Here is a 16137-nt window from a genome sequence, read left to right as displayed (position 1 = left end):
GCTTTTAAATGGGCTGTAAGGCCCACGATAGATGGTCGTTGGACATGCTCTACTTAATATAAAACCCAAACCCTCGAACTGAACGCGAGGCTGCCGTGCTCTGCTGTTCCGTTGCTTCTCACTTCGCTTACGCCATGTATCGGGCAGCCGCCGCCGTCGCTTCCTCTGCGCTCAGGTCCGCTCTCGTACTTCGCCTTCTTCCTGCTCCTGCTTTCGCAACCTTTCCTGATTTTTTTTCACTTTTGGGCGTCGACTAGGCGATCCTCGTCGTGGAAACAGGTACGTTTCGACCGGTTGCATTTATGACCCGACGTATTCTTCCTTCCATCGTTGTTGAATTCCTTTTGGTGGCTGTAATACTGGGATGAAATGGAATGCTTAAAAAGATTGGGAATGGTGGTGGAATTGTTTTCGCACGGAGCTACGCTGCAAAAGACATAAACTTTGGAGTAGGAGCTCGGGCTGCAATGCTACAAGGAGTCAGCGAACTCGCTGAGGCTGTTAAGGTTACCATGGGCCCCAAGGTACCATTTCGTTGTGTACGGTTGCACTTCTCCGATATAAGTTTTTATTTATTACGACTTGGCAATTACTAATAATTGGAAATTGGTTTGGTCCATGGACATAAATACACGAATGTTAATTTGAGCATATATGAATGTTAAGTCTTATAAGACTAATAAGTAATAAGGGGTCAATTGGCTAAAAAGGTAGGGATCATTAATCCTCAATTTGTGGATTATGAATGAAGACCGGAATGAGGGTTGTACTTAGTTAGTAATCAAATTTTGAGCTCAGTTAGATCGATTATCATATTTTGCAACCGAACTACCAGGGAGGATAATATCCATGGATGTGTTGCAGCACCAAACAGATGAGGAACGTGTTATGCGGGCACTGAACAGGTGACATAGAGGGATACACCTCATGCACACTGAAGGGGCAGCGCTGAGAGCATGTGCCTAACACGCACCAAACAGGCAACATTAGGTGAGTGTACCTTGGTCACTGGAACTTGAGTAGATGCCTCGCTGCTTGAACTTGGTACATTTGGTGGATGTCGTAAGCATTTGAGTATGACAATGTTGACTTAAATAGAAATGGTTCAGCTCTTGCCTCAACTGTATCATTTAGTTGAGAGGGTGTGTCAGTATCATGAATGACTTAAAGAGCGATGACATTAAGTCAGGGACAAGTATGCCTGAAAGAGTGTGTTGACAAACCTGAATGGGTGCATTGACTAATCCAAAAGGGTGCATTGACCAATTAGTCGTGACCTATGCCGTCATACTGATGACTCCATCAAACTGATCCACCGGCTAGTCGACAATTTCGTTGTCAATCTAGGGATTACAGGATAAAGGGAAAGTTTGTTGAGGTTGATATAGTTCTTGTTCTTTTCATAGAATTCATAATTTTCAGTTTCATAACAAGAGTATAGCAATTCCTTCTTAAGTATGTTCTGATTGCTTGCATGTCTCCTTCACTGTGTTTAAATTTATGGTTTGTGAGGTGGATTGGGTATTAGTTATGTCGAAGACATATAGCCTATGAATTATTAAATAGTAAATCAAATTGGGATGGATGCTTGTTTGCTACATCTTTCTAGTTTCGAATATAGCATAACTTCACCTAACAATCATTCCACTAGCCTGTAAAGCTAATGCAAGTAGCAATGTATTATGTGGTATTCAGATCAGCTTGTCTTGTGCAGGGTCGGACTGTGATTATTGAGAAAAATCGAGGAGATGTGAAAGTTACAAAAGATGGGGTAACCGTTGCCAAAAGTATTGAATTTAAGGAGAGATTTAAAAATGTTGGTGCAGATCTTGTGAAGCAAGTTGCTAAGGCCACTAACTCTGCTGCAGGAGATGGTAATGTTGGATATATATATTTCTAAGATTCTGCATTTTAATCTTATTCTCTTTTTGTTGTTAATCCTCTATTTGTCTTCATTATTGCCCAATTAACCATGGGCAATCATTTGAAGTTGATTCTAAGTGATGAGAAATATTATCTTTTGAAGTGGATACACAAATGTTGGCATCTCTTTTCATGGAATATATTCTCAAAATTATGCTTAAAATGAAGAATATAACTAGGATCTGACTCAACCATTTGGGAAACTTTCAAGAAAAACAACCTTTAAAGTTTATTCTAGCTGTGTAACTTTGACAAACTTCAATGATTTCATTGACATTTCTCTTCATATTAGACTACTTTGTTCATTTGCAGGAGCTTTTAATGTGGTGAACATGATGTTATCACTTGTTGTCATATCTGATACATTGTTTTTCAATATATGCATTAGCTTGTGGACTAAACCCGTCCAAGTTTTGAGGCTATTTCTTTGTATTCAGCTATGAAGTGATTTGTACTTTATAATGAATAATGTTCATGGTTTAGCTTCTAAAGCATGCACTGAGATGGGAATATAACAAACAGCATTAAATTCCAAGTTTGACTGCCAACAGGTACAACTTGTGCGACTGTTCTAACTCAAGCAATACTAGTTGAAGGTTGCAAATCAGTGGCAGCAGGGGTTAATGTCATGGACTTGCGTCGTGGCATTAATATAGCAGTTGATGCTGTTATTTCTCATTTGAGAAAACAAGCCTGGATGATTAGTAGTTCAGAAGAAATTACTCAGGTGAATAGCTTTCTCATGATAGATTCTTTGCTGTCATATTGATTATTTTACATTCTCATAAATGATAGTTCATATTTTTTTTAATGAATTATCTTGTTTTAGGCTGCCTAATGAATTTTGTTTGCCTACTGTTTAACTATAATATTACTACCAAGATAAATATCCATGAAGTACATTCTTAAAAGTTTTCTCTAGTATCATCAGTTTCACTTCTTAGATTGCATACTGCTATTTGATGCTTCATGTTTTTCAATTATCTTTTGACATCCACATGCCTATTGTTTTTGCTAGTCTAATTTAACGCACGTAATAGGTTGCTACCATTTCTGCAAATAGTGAACGAGAAATTGGTGAATTGATTGCTAGAGCGATGGACAAAGTTGGAAAAGATGGAGTCATCACTGTCTCTGTGAGTACCTGTTAAATTGAAACATAAACATACTTCACAGTTTAAACTTAATCAAAATGCTCAGAACTTCTGGTGTTTCTTGCTGCAAGGTTGGAAATACATTAGAAAATGAGATGGAGGTGGTGGAAGGAATGAAACTTGGAAGGGGTTACATATCACCATATTTCATTACGGATGTAATGACCCAAAAATGTGTGAGTGCTTTGAGATCCTTCATTTCTGCTAAGATATATTTCTATTGTGGTAAAACATGACCAGTACAACTCCATTCAAGAATTTGCATAAATGAAGTGCTTGCCTTGAATCTTCAAGTAAGATACTCTTAATGGAGAAAGAATTTTGGCAAACTTAACAATATGATTACATTTCTCAGATTGACTAGTCTACCTATGTGATTCAGAAATCTGATGTTGTCAGTCTTAAATATACTTTTTTTTAGACACATGTTTGGTATCATTTCACAGAGCAAATGTACTCCACTGCCAATATTACTGTCAACTTTTGATTTCTGTAATATCATTTTGGAAGTGAATTGGTTGTGAGTTAGTAAATTAGAAGTTGCATTACTTGTTCTTTACTAATTTTCGCATGAAGATAATGTTTCCAGGAGCTAGAAAATTCACTGATTCTTATTCACGATAAGAAGATTTCAGACATGAATTCTCTTTTACCAGTATTGGAGATTGCTTTGAAGGTAATATTACTATGATTCCCCTTATTAATTTGTCAAATGATTGCATAAGAAAAATCCTAGCTAAGCAAACTAAGATGCTTGCTTTTATGTGTATTTTAGACAAAAAGATCACTTCTAATTGTTAGTGAGGATGTTGTAGATGATGCTCTAGCTATGCTGTTGCTGAATAAGCGCCGAGCTGGTCTTAAGGTAATAATAATTCAAATCAACCAAAATAAACATGCACACCACACTTTACTCTCTTGTCCAACAGTTCTTACATCCTTTTTTTTTGTTGGCAATACATTCTGTGTTACACTACTTGACCTTGTGTTGCAAGTTGGAATTATTTTATTATTATTCGAAGCTTCTCTATTATAAACTATTTGTCTCCTAAATTTTAGGTTTGTGCTATTAAGGCCCCTGGTTTTGGTGAAAATAGACGTGCCAATTTGGAGGATCTTGCCATACTTACAGGAGGGGAGGTTACATGTTTCTCTTGGTTTCCAAATTACATGATCACTATAATAGATTCCTAGTTTTTCAAAAAAAAAAAAATTCTGTACACTGGTGCTGAGCGCATTGCCTTATTTTAGTATCTAAACTTGCAGGTAATTACAGAGGATCGTGGTCTGAACCTTAGCAAAGTCAAACTAGAAAAACTTGGTACAGCTAAAAAGGTTTGTAATGATTTGTGTGAAATACTGTCTACAGATAAAACTAATTTTTTAACTCTTTTAGGTAACTATCTCTCTTGATGATACTATTATTCTACATGGTGGAGGTGACAAAAAACTGATTGAAGAAAGATGTGCAACGGTAATGATTTTTTTTCTTCTAATATTGTAAAACTGATAAAGATTATCTGGCCATCATTTTGGATTCCTTATCCAGTCACATCTCAAGTAGGCTGGTGTAGGTTACATTTTCTTATTGCATTAGTTTCACTAGAATAATTGCTTGATTTCTTTATGCCCACTAACTAAACTTTTTCATGTAACCAAAATATTCTCTTGTAACCTACAAGTGTAGCTTAGGATTAGTTGTGACTGAATATTTAAGACTGTTCTTGTACATTTCTACAGCTTAGAACAGCAATCGAGAAAAGTGAAGCTTTGTTTGATAAGGAAAAAGCACAAGAACGTTTGTCGAAGCTCTCTGGAGGAGTAGCCATTCTTAAGGTCTGTTTGATGAAATTTATAGTAGTTTTGTTCCATTTTTGAACACCGCTTCATGCTCATCAATTTGTAGATTGGTGGAGCAAGCGAGGCTGAAGTTGGTGAGAAAAAGGACAGGGTTAAAGATGCTCTAAACGCTGCAAGGGCAGCTGTGGAAGAGGGAGTTTTACCAGGTAACATTGCCCTTGTGGGAAAACATGCCCTTGTTATGATGGTCTTACCTGATTTGTGTCCATAGGTGGTGGGGTTGCTCTCTTGTATGCTGCAAAGGAGCTTGATAAGATTCAAACATCCAATGATGACGAGAAAATTGGAGTTCAGATCATTAAAAATGCTCTAAAGGTCCTTAACCGTATGATTTGTGTGCCTCACTGTAGTGTAACCCATGACATATTTCACTATCTGGGCTTGGTTGTTTGTAGGCACCTACTTTGACTATTGCTGAAAATGCTGGTGTTGATGGTGCATTAATTGTTGGCAAATTGCTTGAACAACAGAATCTGAATTTAGGATATAATGCTGCTACAGGTTTGTGTTATAGTACCTTTTAGCTCTGTTATTAGGTAAATACTTAATACTACCTAGAATCATTGGCGATAATATGAGACATTTTTTTAATCAAAATTTGCTTTTAAAAGTATCTATTTATTTTCTTCTATAACTTAGAAATGTGATAAAGAAACCTTGTACATCTATTACTCTATCCATCTTTTGCTATTTTCAAATTCTTTAGGTTTCGATCTTCAAATTGGTATATTGTCTGGTTAAATGCTGCACTGAGGTAGACACCAAATTTTCATGGTATCTCGTATCAATAGACTGATTGGTCTACGCTCCAATTGATTTCTCTATTTTTCAGACACCAAAATTGTTGCATATATGGTGTTGCTTTCATCCTTGTCTGTATTACTGGTTGGAAGGATGTTTTTATACCTTCGGCCCTGGATTGCCTGTTTAGTTCTAATCCTAGATATCAAAATGGAATTTGTAAATATTCATTTCATTATCCTGTCATTCTGAGATTCATTTGTTGATGGTTTTGAGGTTACAAACGTACCTGTAAAGCTTCTTGCATTAATTACTAATTACCATCAAGAAAGTATACCCCTATAGCCTATAGAAGTTTGGAAAAGGTTGTAAAACTGAATGCGTCCATCCCAAGTGACCTTTATTATCAGCTAATGTTCCTTATCTGTGTGTTCTGTTCTTAAAAATTATAGTAAGATGTTTGTCTTGCTTGCTGCTGCAGGTGAATACGTTGACATGGTAGAGGCTGGAATCGTTGATCCCCTAAAGGTCATTAGAACTGCATTAGTTGACGCTGCCAGGTAAAAAGAATCCATTTGTATACCGATGTGCTGATCATCAAGCAGTGTCTTGAAACGTACCTGACTGGCAACTTTGATGGCAGTGTCTCCGTCTTGTTGACAACAACTGAAGCAGCAGTTGTTGAGCTTCCTGATGGGAGAAGTGGTCGACCAGTCAGCCGAATTCCAAGGATGGATGACATGGATTTGTGAAAGAAAGGAGTTTCATCCAAACACAGGTACATGGCCTAAAAGAACAAGGGGGGAAAACAATGGGCCACTTGTGAACTAATGGAAGAGTTCGATACGTTAGAGTAGACAGTTGCTTGTATGTTGTATGGGGTTCTGTAACCATTCGTGTTGTATTGCGCTAGTGGTTGCTTGCGCCTTTGTTTTTTTCCTCTCTTTTCGGCTGAGCATTTTGTGATATTCAAGGATGAACCTTTGAGCCGGTGACAATAAAATCCAAGAAAATAAAGACATTGGGGGTGCTCTAATGGATCGTTTTAGTAATCAATGTCATAGTGTTGGCATCATTTGGTTTTCTCAATCTCTATACAATAGATTGAGAGATTGAGGTGATGAATCGGAATGAGAATGAGAATGAGTATGAACATGGATATCATTTTTAAAAATAATATTTGATTAGAAATGAATTTAAAAAAAATTATCCTTAAAGGAAAATAACAGAAATTAGATGTGAAAAAAAGTTAGATGTGAGAGAAAAATGAGAGGGAAAAAGATAGAGAATGGGTGATGAAAAAGAATGAGGAGAGAGAAATTGTGATGGGAGAAATTAAAGAGAAAGAAAGTGTGATGGAAGAAATTAAGGAGAGAGAGTGTGATGGGAGAGATTAAGGAGAGAGAGTGATGAGAAAGAATGAAGACAGGGAAAATATGTGGCAAAAGGCGAATACGCTCGCTCTCAGCACCTCCGTCAGTTGGCTCAGGATCAACACGGAAGAGGTACATAACGGTGACCAAGTGGTAGGTGGGGTGAGTTTACACAAATTGCAAGGATTATGCTCTACCAGTCGCAAGATTCGACTCTAAGACCTCATTTGATAATTAACCTATCACTTACCAACTTAGTTATGCCTGTGGGGGCAAAGATAGAGAAAATATGATGAAAGAAAATGAGGAAAGAGAGTGTGAGGGGAGAGATTGAAAAAAGAGAAAGTACGATGAGAGAGTAAGTGTAATAAAAGAAAGTGAGGAGTGTGATTGGTGAGATTGAGAAGAGAGAAAGAATAATAAGAGAGTAAGTGTGATAAGAAAAAGTGAGTGTGATGGGAGAGATTGAGGAGAAAGCAAGTATAATGAGAGAGGATGAGGAGAGAGAAAGTGTGATGAAAGAGAATGAAGAAAAAGAGTGTGATAAAAGAAAATGAGGAGAGAGTACGTATGATATGAGAGAATACATGATGAGAGAGAAAAGGATAGAGAAAGTATGATGATAGAATGACGAGAGAGTGTGATAAAAGAGAATACGTGATGAGAGAGAAAAGGATAGAAAAAGTGTGATGAGAAAGAATGAGAAGAGATAAAATATAATGAGAGAATAAGGAGAGTTAAAATATGATGAGAGAAAAAGTGTGATAATAGAATGAGTTAAATGAAAGTATAATGAAAAAAAATAAAAACAGAGAAAGTGATATAAAAAAATTAAATAAATATATTAAAGATATTTTTATCTAAAATAATTTAGATGATATTTAAAATTTTAGTTGTGTTCAAGATATATTTAAATTTTTAGATGTGTTCAAGATATATTTAGATGATATTTAAATTTTTTGATGTGTTCAAGATAGATGGTGGACTTCATCAATATCCAAGTTCATTCCAAATTATTAATTCTCCTTTCTATCAATCAAACATATTTGAGAATGAACCAATTTCCCATTCCTATATCAGCGTACCAGACGCCACTAGAGTAATTAATAAGGTATCACCTGAATTTGTATAACTATCAATATCTTTACACACTGTACACTTTTATAAAACATAGAAACATTGATAAAAGACATAAGGGATGGAAATTTTTTCCTTGCTCTTATGTACATAAATGAATATGCCCATGCGTGGTCAATTTAGTCAGTGCATTTTTTTCCTTTTACTTCTCAATGGTTCATAAGGTCTGTGACAAATCAGATTCACCACAGAATGCATCTGGTTCAAATGACCTCGCTGATTCATCATTGTATGCCCCAGGTATAGCCCGTGCTTGTCCCCCAGAATCTCCAGGTGCAGACGCTGGGTGGTACTCGAGGTTAACAAAAATCAGGGCGCACACAAATAAAGAGACTGCCAGACCAACCAAAGTAAGCTTGACTCTGCTTAATACAGGTTTCACCTGCAGATGAGCGAAAATCAGAATACCACATGGAACTGAGGAAATTGAGACATTGAATACAAGAAGCAATCACTAGATTCTGCTCGAAATAAAAAGAATAGATCATCGCAAATATATGGACTCTATTTGTAAGTTTTTTCTTACAGAAAATGAACCCAGAAGACGATCGCGAGCTAGAACTTCAGGCGTCTTCACCCATATCTAGCAATCATGTACAAACATATTGCATGAGTTAAGAGCCTTAAATGAAGAAATAATAGGAGTATCCATCTAAAAATAAAAATAAACCACAAAGAAAAACACCTTTGTCAAAGTGGTAGAAATTTGACAAAAGTCATCCGTATCAAAAATTCAGGGAGCGCAGGCCAACATAATAGACTGTTAGCAAGTCAGTGATTCTTGAGGAACAGACAATGTAAATGGACCAGCAAGTGTCGCTGCATTTAATATTTTGAACAGCTAAATAGGCATTATTCTCACATTCAATATTTTGTATAGTAAGCCTACTTGCAGTAACACTGCAAAGTAAGAGTCAAGGAATGATCATCTTAGATTAAGCTCTTCTTGAGACGATAGTTCCCAAAAATTCACATTATTTAGCTACTTAATTGGACTGAAATATAAATCCTCATGAGTCAATAATGCTGGTGATTATGTTACTATCCTTTGCAGACATTTTTCTACTCAAACTTCCAATTTTAATTAATTGTAAATAATATTTTAGTTGCATGGATTTGACACCCAACTGAGTCTAAATAAAACCATATTTAGCTAAAGTGAGATATGAGTAGAATATTCCATACATCAATCCTTTTCTGCATTACATTTAGGATTGAATTCACACATAGGCTGTTGCACAAGTGAATAACTTAAGTGTGCAGTCAGTATACCTAAATCTTTGAACGCTTCCACTTGTTTTGTCTGTCATTTTATTCACTTGAAAATTATCATGAATTCCAGAGAATCGTGTTGTATTTGAATCTTATACAGTACCTTCTTTGAAGAACATTTGCATGACATAAAACAGATAGATCTCATTCACCCCTACATTTTGATCCTAGTCTGTCATAGCCAATACCACCACAAATGATTATGAACTAATTTGTCTAAACTTAATCAGAAATTATTAGCTCGAAGATGGTAGAGTAATAACAATTGAAGGATCAAAGTGCAACTGAAGAAAAGTTTGAGATTTAGCAAGAATGGACCTCGTCAACAACTAAAATTCATACGCAAGTGGAATCGAATAGCTTAATCTATAGTTTAGCAATAATAGAAGGCTCATAGTTTCTAAACGGTGTCAAGTTTTTCCTATATGATTCACCCATACAATAAAAAAAAAAAATCAAATTCAAGAGAGAATACCACGAACAACGAGAAAGAATGCAAGCAGAGAATATTATACCTGCCCATCGTACCATCCTGTCTCCTCATCTGTGACGCCCACAGAAAAAGTCCAATCAAATCGAGCAAATAAGCAAAGGGAAACTTAAAGGTACGAGTTTTCTCACACTCGACGGTTGCGCTGAGCAAGCGGTTACCAACGTACGCCCATCCGAGGTACATCCGGAGGACGGCGAGCGTGACGGCGAGAAGCCCAGCTGAGGCGGCCCCGAGGGCGCATCGAGGATCGGACAGGCTGCGGGTACCGAAGGCGGAGACGGGTAGGCCGACGAGGAGAGCGAATAGGCCTCCGGTGACGGCGAGGCGGGAGGAGTAGAGGCGGAGATCGGCGGCGGCCCAGGAGAAGGGGAAGGATGTGGAGAGGGCCTGGTACTCGTTCACCGGCAGCTGATCGAACGGAACGGGGCAGTCCGTCTCCGGTGGGGTTCCATTGCGGAACGAGGAGGAGGAGGAGGCGGAGATCGGCGGCGGCCGCCTCCTTCCCATCGGCTGCTGCTTGTTGTAGTTCGTGGCAGTCCTTGTGAGGCTAGGGATTCGGAAGGAAAGAAGCTTGTTCCGGCGCGCATCGAGGGGAAAGACGAAGAAGGAGGACGCTGCCATGGCCATGACTGGAGCAAGGAGGATTGATTGCCTTGGCTCGGAACTCGGAGACTCGCTACGGGCCTTCGAATCTTCGATCGAGTGTCCGTCTTGCCTTCCACTATCCGCCAGCCGTTTCGTTTCCAAGTTGCATTAGATAATCATAATTCAAAAAATAATAATAAGAAAAGTAAAGAGGTCTTTGTCCACAAGCCATCGGCTTCAAAAAGTCCATTTTGCCCTTCAGAATTTATCGGATCGGAACAAAACAGTTCGCGGGAACACAAACTTATTTCGTAATCACGCACGCAACTCAAAGAGTCGGAATGCACATAATAATAAACAACTTTTCAAGAACAATTATAGTATACACAATGCTTGTAGGTGTGTGCCATAAAAGAACTTACGCCTACTTGAAAAGGTTAATGTTTTTCTTCATGGAGGCAGCGAATTTAAAGGAGTACAAGCTAAAAAGGTTCCTGCAAGCCAACAGATGCACTAAAAGGTTTGTAAAATCGAGAGTTCTAACTAATATAATTAGATGAAATCATAATGCTAATAATAAGATAATAGATCCAAGGGACATCTAGTGGTATCCTGCCCTGTAATCAAAGGAAGTACTTCGAGCATGTTAAAAGATATAACTAGTAGAAGAATCCACATAAGGTCAGTAGCACTTGTCACACTCTTATCGAACACTCAGAAGGTGATTGCAGTAATATAATTGATACTATATGAACTTGATAAGATAAAGGTGTAAATGTTGAACTCTTGGTGGAAGTCGACAATCAAGAGGAACTTTCTTCTCTAGGATCCAATTTAATACCTGAACAGATGCAGCCCTCCCTGTTGTTTCAGTATAACAATGGTTGGCACCTTCCATGATATATGACTTGTGGCTGGAAATTAGCGTTGCAATTTTATAGGCTTCTTCCACATGAATAATTTCACTGGCGAACCAAGAACTGTGAAGAACCTGAAATAAGCAACATAGACTCTAAAATCTGCCTGATAAAAAAATTCCAGCGTACTATAGAAATCTTATTTTTTAATTAAGGTGAAAACCATTTAAGGTAATTGGACTGTCCAGGGATAAAACTTGATGCCTTTTACTTTCAGGCTTTTATGGGAATTTAAAACAGCTATAATTATCTGATACAATGTTCTAGCGTAGATAGCATATCTGAGTTTGTCATATCCAGCACTATTGATTGATATCCATGATTACCCGAAGTAGTATATAAAAGGGAAAAGGGCAGCTCCTCTTGAAAAAAAAAAAGGGTATGAGTGAAGATTTGCCAGTCTGTGTTAATCTTAGCAGCCAAATATTGTTTATATATGAGAGATAATTGTCATCAGACTTTGTCCATGGCATTTATATGAGAGGACATTCTGATTACATTACCAATTGAACCTAAATTGATTAAAGGCTTATGCAGAGCAAGGAAGTTGTATGCTCCATTGGGCACTTGAACCTAAACCTCTAGGTGAGATGCCTAAGCAAAACCCTCATCCAGAGGGCATTTAGGTGCCTGCCTTAGCCACCTCTTAATAGTACCAGTAGCGAACATAGGGTGCCCTAAATCCAAGTGCTCTGAGATAAACTAATGGCATAGAAGGGTATTTTCTAGGTGCTGACTGTTCTAAGTTCCCATATAAGTAGGATTAGCCTAGCCCATGACGTTGCAAATTAATGTATGATAGATTAAAAACATGGTTAATTTCATAATAAGTGATAATTACCACCACAATTAACCAGTGGTAGTACACTAATTATTCCATCTAAAATGTCATATAATCTCCTAAAAGATGATATCATAATAGACCATTTATGGAGCCAATAAAAATAAAAAGGATTACTTGTAAAAACTCGTTTAATTACGAAATGCAAAGCAAAAAAGTAGCAACCTCCACTCATTAGTAGAGAGGCATCTGCATGCATATCTATATGTTTTAGTCTGTACGTTAGACTTTGATTAAAAGTAACATGTTCATATAGGGATAGGATCATAGGAGGATCATGTGTTCTTTTAACAAATGGGATTGATTTTCTGTTTAATTTTAGTTTCATTTCCTTTTAACTTACATCTAAGAATCACCTTCAGGTTGCTTCCTTGAATTAGTAAGACAAACATGAACTTTCCATGTGCATAAATTAACAGAAACAGAAGCCCTACAAGAACATAAAAATTGATACAAAAACCAATTTCAGATTATTCAGTAAAAAATATTGAACAAGTCAAATATCATCATGGACAACTAGGAGGCAGGAAGATGAAGTTGTCTCAAACTATACAAGAATGATTATAATAAAGTTTGAAGTAGACTTAATGATGGCATGCCAAAGAGCATCAACCTTTACCATCCCACATTAGCACTTCTTTCATGATCTTTAGCATGTAAATCTTTAGTTCCTTTCAAGTGGATTTTGTACTCGAAGGTTCACCTTCACATTGGCTGGAAATATCAAGGACACCATCATATGTGACTCACAGAATATATAGAAGTGGTTAAACACATGAGAATCAGGGTAAGACAGAAAAATAAAATTTTCATGGATTAAGATGAAACCTGAAACCTTACAGAAAGGCGGACACAAGCCCATAGAAATCAGCTGTAGCAGCCCAGTAACCACGCGACGAGTTGGTTTATTGCTTTTTTTTAAGTCTGTTAATTGATCTTCTCTCTCCTCCGGCCATTGACGGAAGCCGGGAAGGGAAGAGGCAGTGGACGCCGAGTGTAAAGAGATGGTGGTGAGCGCATTGATTGATTGATTCCCGGTGCAGCGAGGTCAGAGCCCTCGCAACACTTGGCTGTCCTTCCTCACAAGAGTCCACCACTCACGAACCTGTTCCCCAACCCCCACCTCCGCTTTCTTTCTTTTCCCCTTCTCTCCCTCCTCCTCTTTCTCCTCCCCGCCGCCGCATTAACTTCCTCCTCACCCACCTCGCTCCCCCTCTCGTTTTCTCTGCCCCTCTGCCGCTTCTCCCTTCCCAATTTCCCCCACAAGATTCGCCACAGATTGCTCAATTACTTGGCACGCCTTCTACCTTCCATGGATGGGGCGAGCAAGCTACGACTGGCGCCCGTTTCCGCCAGCGGATCCTCCTCCTGCGGTCTCTCCAACGACGTCGACGGCGGCACCGACGCCGCTGCAGAGCACCGCGCCACCCGGAGAAGGAAGATGGTAGCCAAGCAACGCGGCCGGAGATCCCGCCGTCGCCCCGCGTCCGAAACCAACCCTGCCTCCGTAAGCACTCCCATCCCCCCGACTCCGCCCTGCTTTCTCTCCCATCGAATTCCAACCTCAGTCCAAATCTATACACGAGGTTTGATGGGCTTCAAGACTTGTTGGGCCGGGCCTTTATAGACCACCACATCCACCACCATTGCCACCACGATCAACTCCATTCTTCCTCGCCTGATCGTTCTGTACTTCGGTGGCATTTTACAATATTTTTGCGATTTTTTTTTTCTCAACTACTTAAGCATTAGCAATATTTTTAACTATAACAGGGATCTGTGCTGGATTTGAATGTGCCAGCCCTTGATCCTGACGTACGTCACATCTCTCTCTCTCTGTCTCCTCCTCCATATATACAACCCGCAAATGTTTGAGAAATTTTCTTCATCTTAATCCTCCTCAGCAAGCCGTGGCTGGTTTGAGGTTTCTTCTGCAAAAGGAGCTCAGGAACAGTGACGTCAGCCAACTAGGAAGAATTGTTCTTCCCAAGGTCATCATATCTAATTTGAATCTCTTTTCCCTAATTTTTCATCTCTGTTTTGGCAAAACATTCTCATTTGCGCATATGAAATTCGCAGAAAGAAGCAGAGGCCTACCTTCCAAATCTGACCTGCAGGGAAGGCATCGCTATAAACATGGACGACTTGGAGAACCTTCACGTTTGGACATTCAAATACAGGTTTCATTAACACAACTTCCAAGACAACTCGCAAATTTTTAATCTCTGCGTGTTGCTTTAGCTTGCCATTCATATCATTATCAGGTTTTGGCCTAATAACAGGAGCAGAATGTACATACTGGAGAACACAGGTGATGACGTCGAGTTTCTGTATGCCTACAGTCCTATATCATAATCTAACTCTTTTTTCTTGTTTGTTTGTTTGGATTTTGAATGTTTTAAGGCGATTATGTTAAGGAACATCGACTCCAGCTTGGAGATTTCGTCATGATATACAAAGACGATAGCAAGGACCGTTATGTATGAACAGCGGTGCATTTATGATACATTTGTTCTTTGCTTCTCGTATGGATTACGTACTTAGATTGATTCTAACACATATCGGGCATTGATTAATTAATTATAAGGTGATTCGGGCGAAGAAGCAGGCTGAGAGAGAGGCTCGTGTTGGCCCGGTGGACGAGGGGATTTTTGACTCCATATTGCCCGATATTGTGGTGGGCAGAGCAAGATACTCGGATCTCTTCTTGCCGTTGGCGGAAGGGATGAACGGCATGGCGTATGGATGCGGCCTGAGCTACGCCTTCGAGGAGGACTTCCCCACCGCGTTGCTCGATGATGGAACCGGAAGCAGCAGCGCGAGTGGGTCGGCCTTCGACTGGGAATCCGTCATTTGATCGATCACCACGCCTGTCGATCGCCTGATGATCTCCTCTATCTTCTGTGCTTGCACTGCTGGTTGCTGTTAATTACGTACTACGTTCAGCTAGAATAATGAAACAGCTAGCTAGCTAGCAACGAACAAAGCGCTTGCATGCAGGAAGTTCCGGAGTAATATTACTAGCTAGCTGGGTTAGTCACTACCATCATTCTGTGATGAATAAGTCTCCACGCATACGTTGTGGAATGTTGTCATTTCAATCAAGGATTATATCATTGTTTTCTTTTGTTATAATTAATTAACCTGTTTATTTTTTTTAGTGGGATATCTAAGTTTTTTGGCTTGACTAATCGTGTAGTGGAAGTTTAGTTTTACGTAAGTTTCCACCGACTATCATAAGTAAGTTAGAAAAATACACATAGAGATCCTGCCCGGGGCAATTAATAACCCGTTGAAGATTGATTAATGTTTGTTTTGGGGTGCTTTAATCAAGATTCCTGCACCTACTTAGTAACGACCTTGGAATTATATTTGATCCTGTCCAAATCAGGAGTCAAGGGACGCTGGGCACGTGGCGCTTCCTGCGGAATCCTCGAATGCTCCGGTGAACCTGCAACAAAACCGAGCCGGGAGGGGTGTCCCGGCGACGGTCCTCCGACGCTCAAGTCAGGCAAGGGATAACAAAAAGGTGGTTCTCCAATTAAGATTTTTTCATACCTCCGGTGAAGAAATGGAGGCCTTATATATAGACCTCTGGAGGAGACCTGAATGCTCCGGTCAAATCAACCACATGCCTTTGACCATGCTCAAGTATGGGTTTATCAGAAGGACCATGCCCGAATATGGATCTGTCAGGGAAACGTCCTGAGACCATACTGCTACTGCGCCCACCTTCCCATGATGTGACGGTAAGATCCTCCATCTCGCGATTTTGTGTACGGCCTAATCATCAGACATGCTCCTGCTAATATCCCAGATCCTGGGCCGAGCGCATGAGCCG

At 39.2% G+C, this 16137-nt stretch overlaps 3 protein-coding genes across 18 annotated transcripts; 2 read left to right on the top strand and 1 right to left on the bottom strand.

Annotated features, from left to right (window-relative positions):
* The first annotated feature begins 37 nt into the window (after positions 1-37).
* Positions 38-6714, top strand: LOC122034191 (chaperonin CPN60-like 2, mitochondrial). The gene is made up of 18 exons (XM_042593325.1): positions 38-175; positions 258-279; positions 387-524; positions 1715-1874; positions 2475-2650; positions 2964-3059; positions 3149-3253; positions 3667-3753; positions 3853-3942; positions 4137-4217; positions 4344-4412; positions 4474-4551; positions 4818-4913; positions 4984-5083; positions 5149-5252; positions 5333-5438; positions 6160-6238; positions 6322-6714. Exons 1-18 carry the CDS (start codon positions 135-137, stop codon positions 6428-6430), a joined length of 1737 nt encoding a protein of 578 aa, XP_042449259.1. The 5' UTR covers positions 38-134; the 3' UTR covers positions 6431-6714.
* Positions 6715-8151: 1437 nt separating this feature from the next.
* Positions 8152-13431, bottom strand: LOC122033704 (uncharacterized protein ycf36-like). 16 transcript variants are annotated; one of them, XM_042592834.1, is made up of 7 exons: positions 13125-13431; positions 12910-13010; positions 12640-12726; positions 10082-11529; positions 9976-10004; positions 8715-8771; positions 8152-8570 (listed from the first exon to the last, which is right to left on the bottom strand). In XM_042592834.1, exons 4-7 carry the CDS (start codon positions 10578-10580, stop codon positions 8346-8348), a joined length of 810 nt encoding a protein of 269 aa, XP_042448768.1. In that variant the 5' UTR covers positions 10581-11529; positions 12640-12726; positions 12910-13010; positions 13125-13431; the 3' UTR covers positions 8152-8345. The 16 variants fall into 16 exon arrangements, 14 of the variants coding, with proteins under 14 accessions (XP_042448768.1, XP_042448772.1, XP_042448774.1 ...); XM_042592838.1 differs by having other exon boundaries at positions 12916-13010; XM_042592840.1 differs by having other exon boundaries at positions 13132-13431.
* Positions 13432-13498: 67 nt separating this feature from the next.
* On the top strand, positions 13499-15153 carry LOC122034164 (B3 domain-containing protein LFL1-like). The gene is made up of 7 exons (XM_042593287.1): positions 13499-13803; positions 14070-14111; positions 14201-14287; positions 14376-14476; positions 14561-14607; positions 14700-14776; positions 14884-15153. Exons 1-7 carry the CDS (start codon positions 13609-13611, stop codon positions 15151-15153), a joined length of 819 nt encoding a protein of 272 aa, XP_042449221.1. The 5' UTR covers positions 13499-13608.
* The last annotated feature ends 984 nt before the right edge of the window (positions 15154-16137 follow it).

The sequence above is a fragment of the Zingiber officinale genome, chromosome 11B (assembly GCF_018446385.1).
Source record: "Zingiber officinale cultivar Zhangliang chromosome 11B, Zo_v1.1, whole genome shotgun sequence".
NCBI classification, from domain to species: Eukaryota; Viridiplantae; Streptophyta; class Magnoliopsida; order Zingiberales; family Zingiberaceae; genus Zingiber; species Zingiber officinale.
The sequence above is the reverse complement of the archived record's forward strand: the minus strand, read 5'-3'. Positions and strand labels throughout refer to the sequence as shown.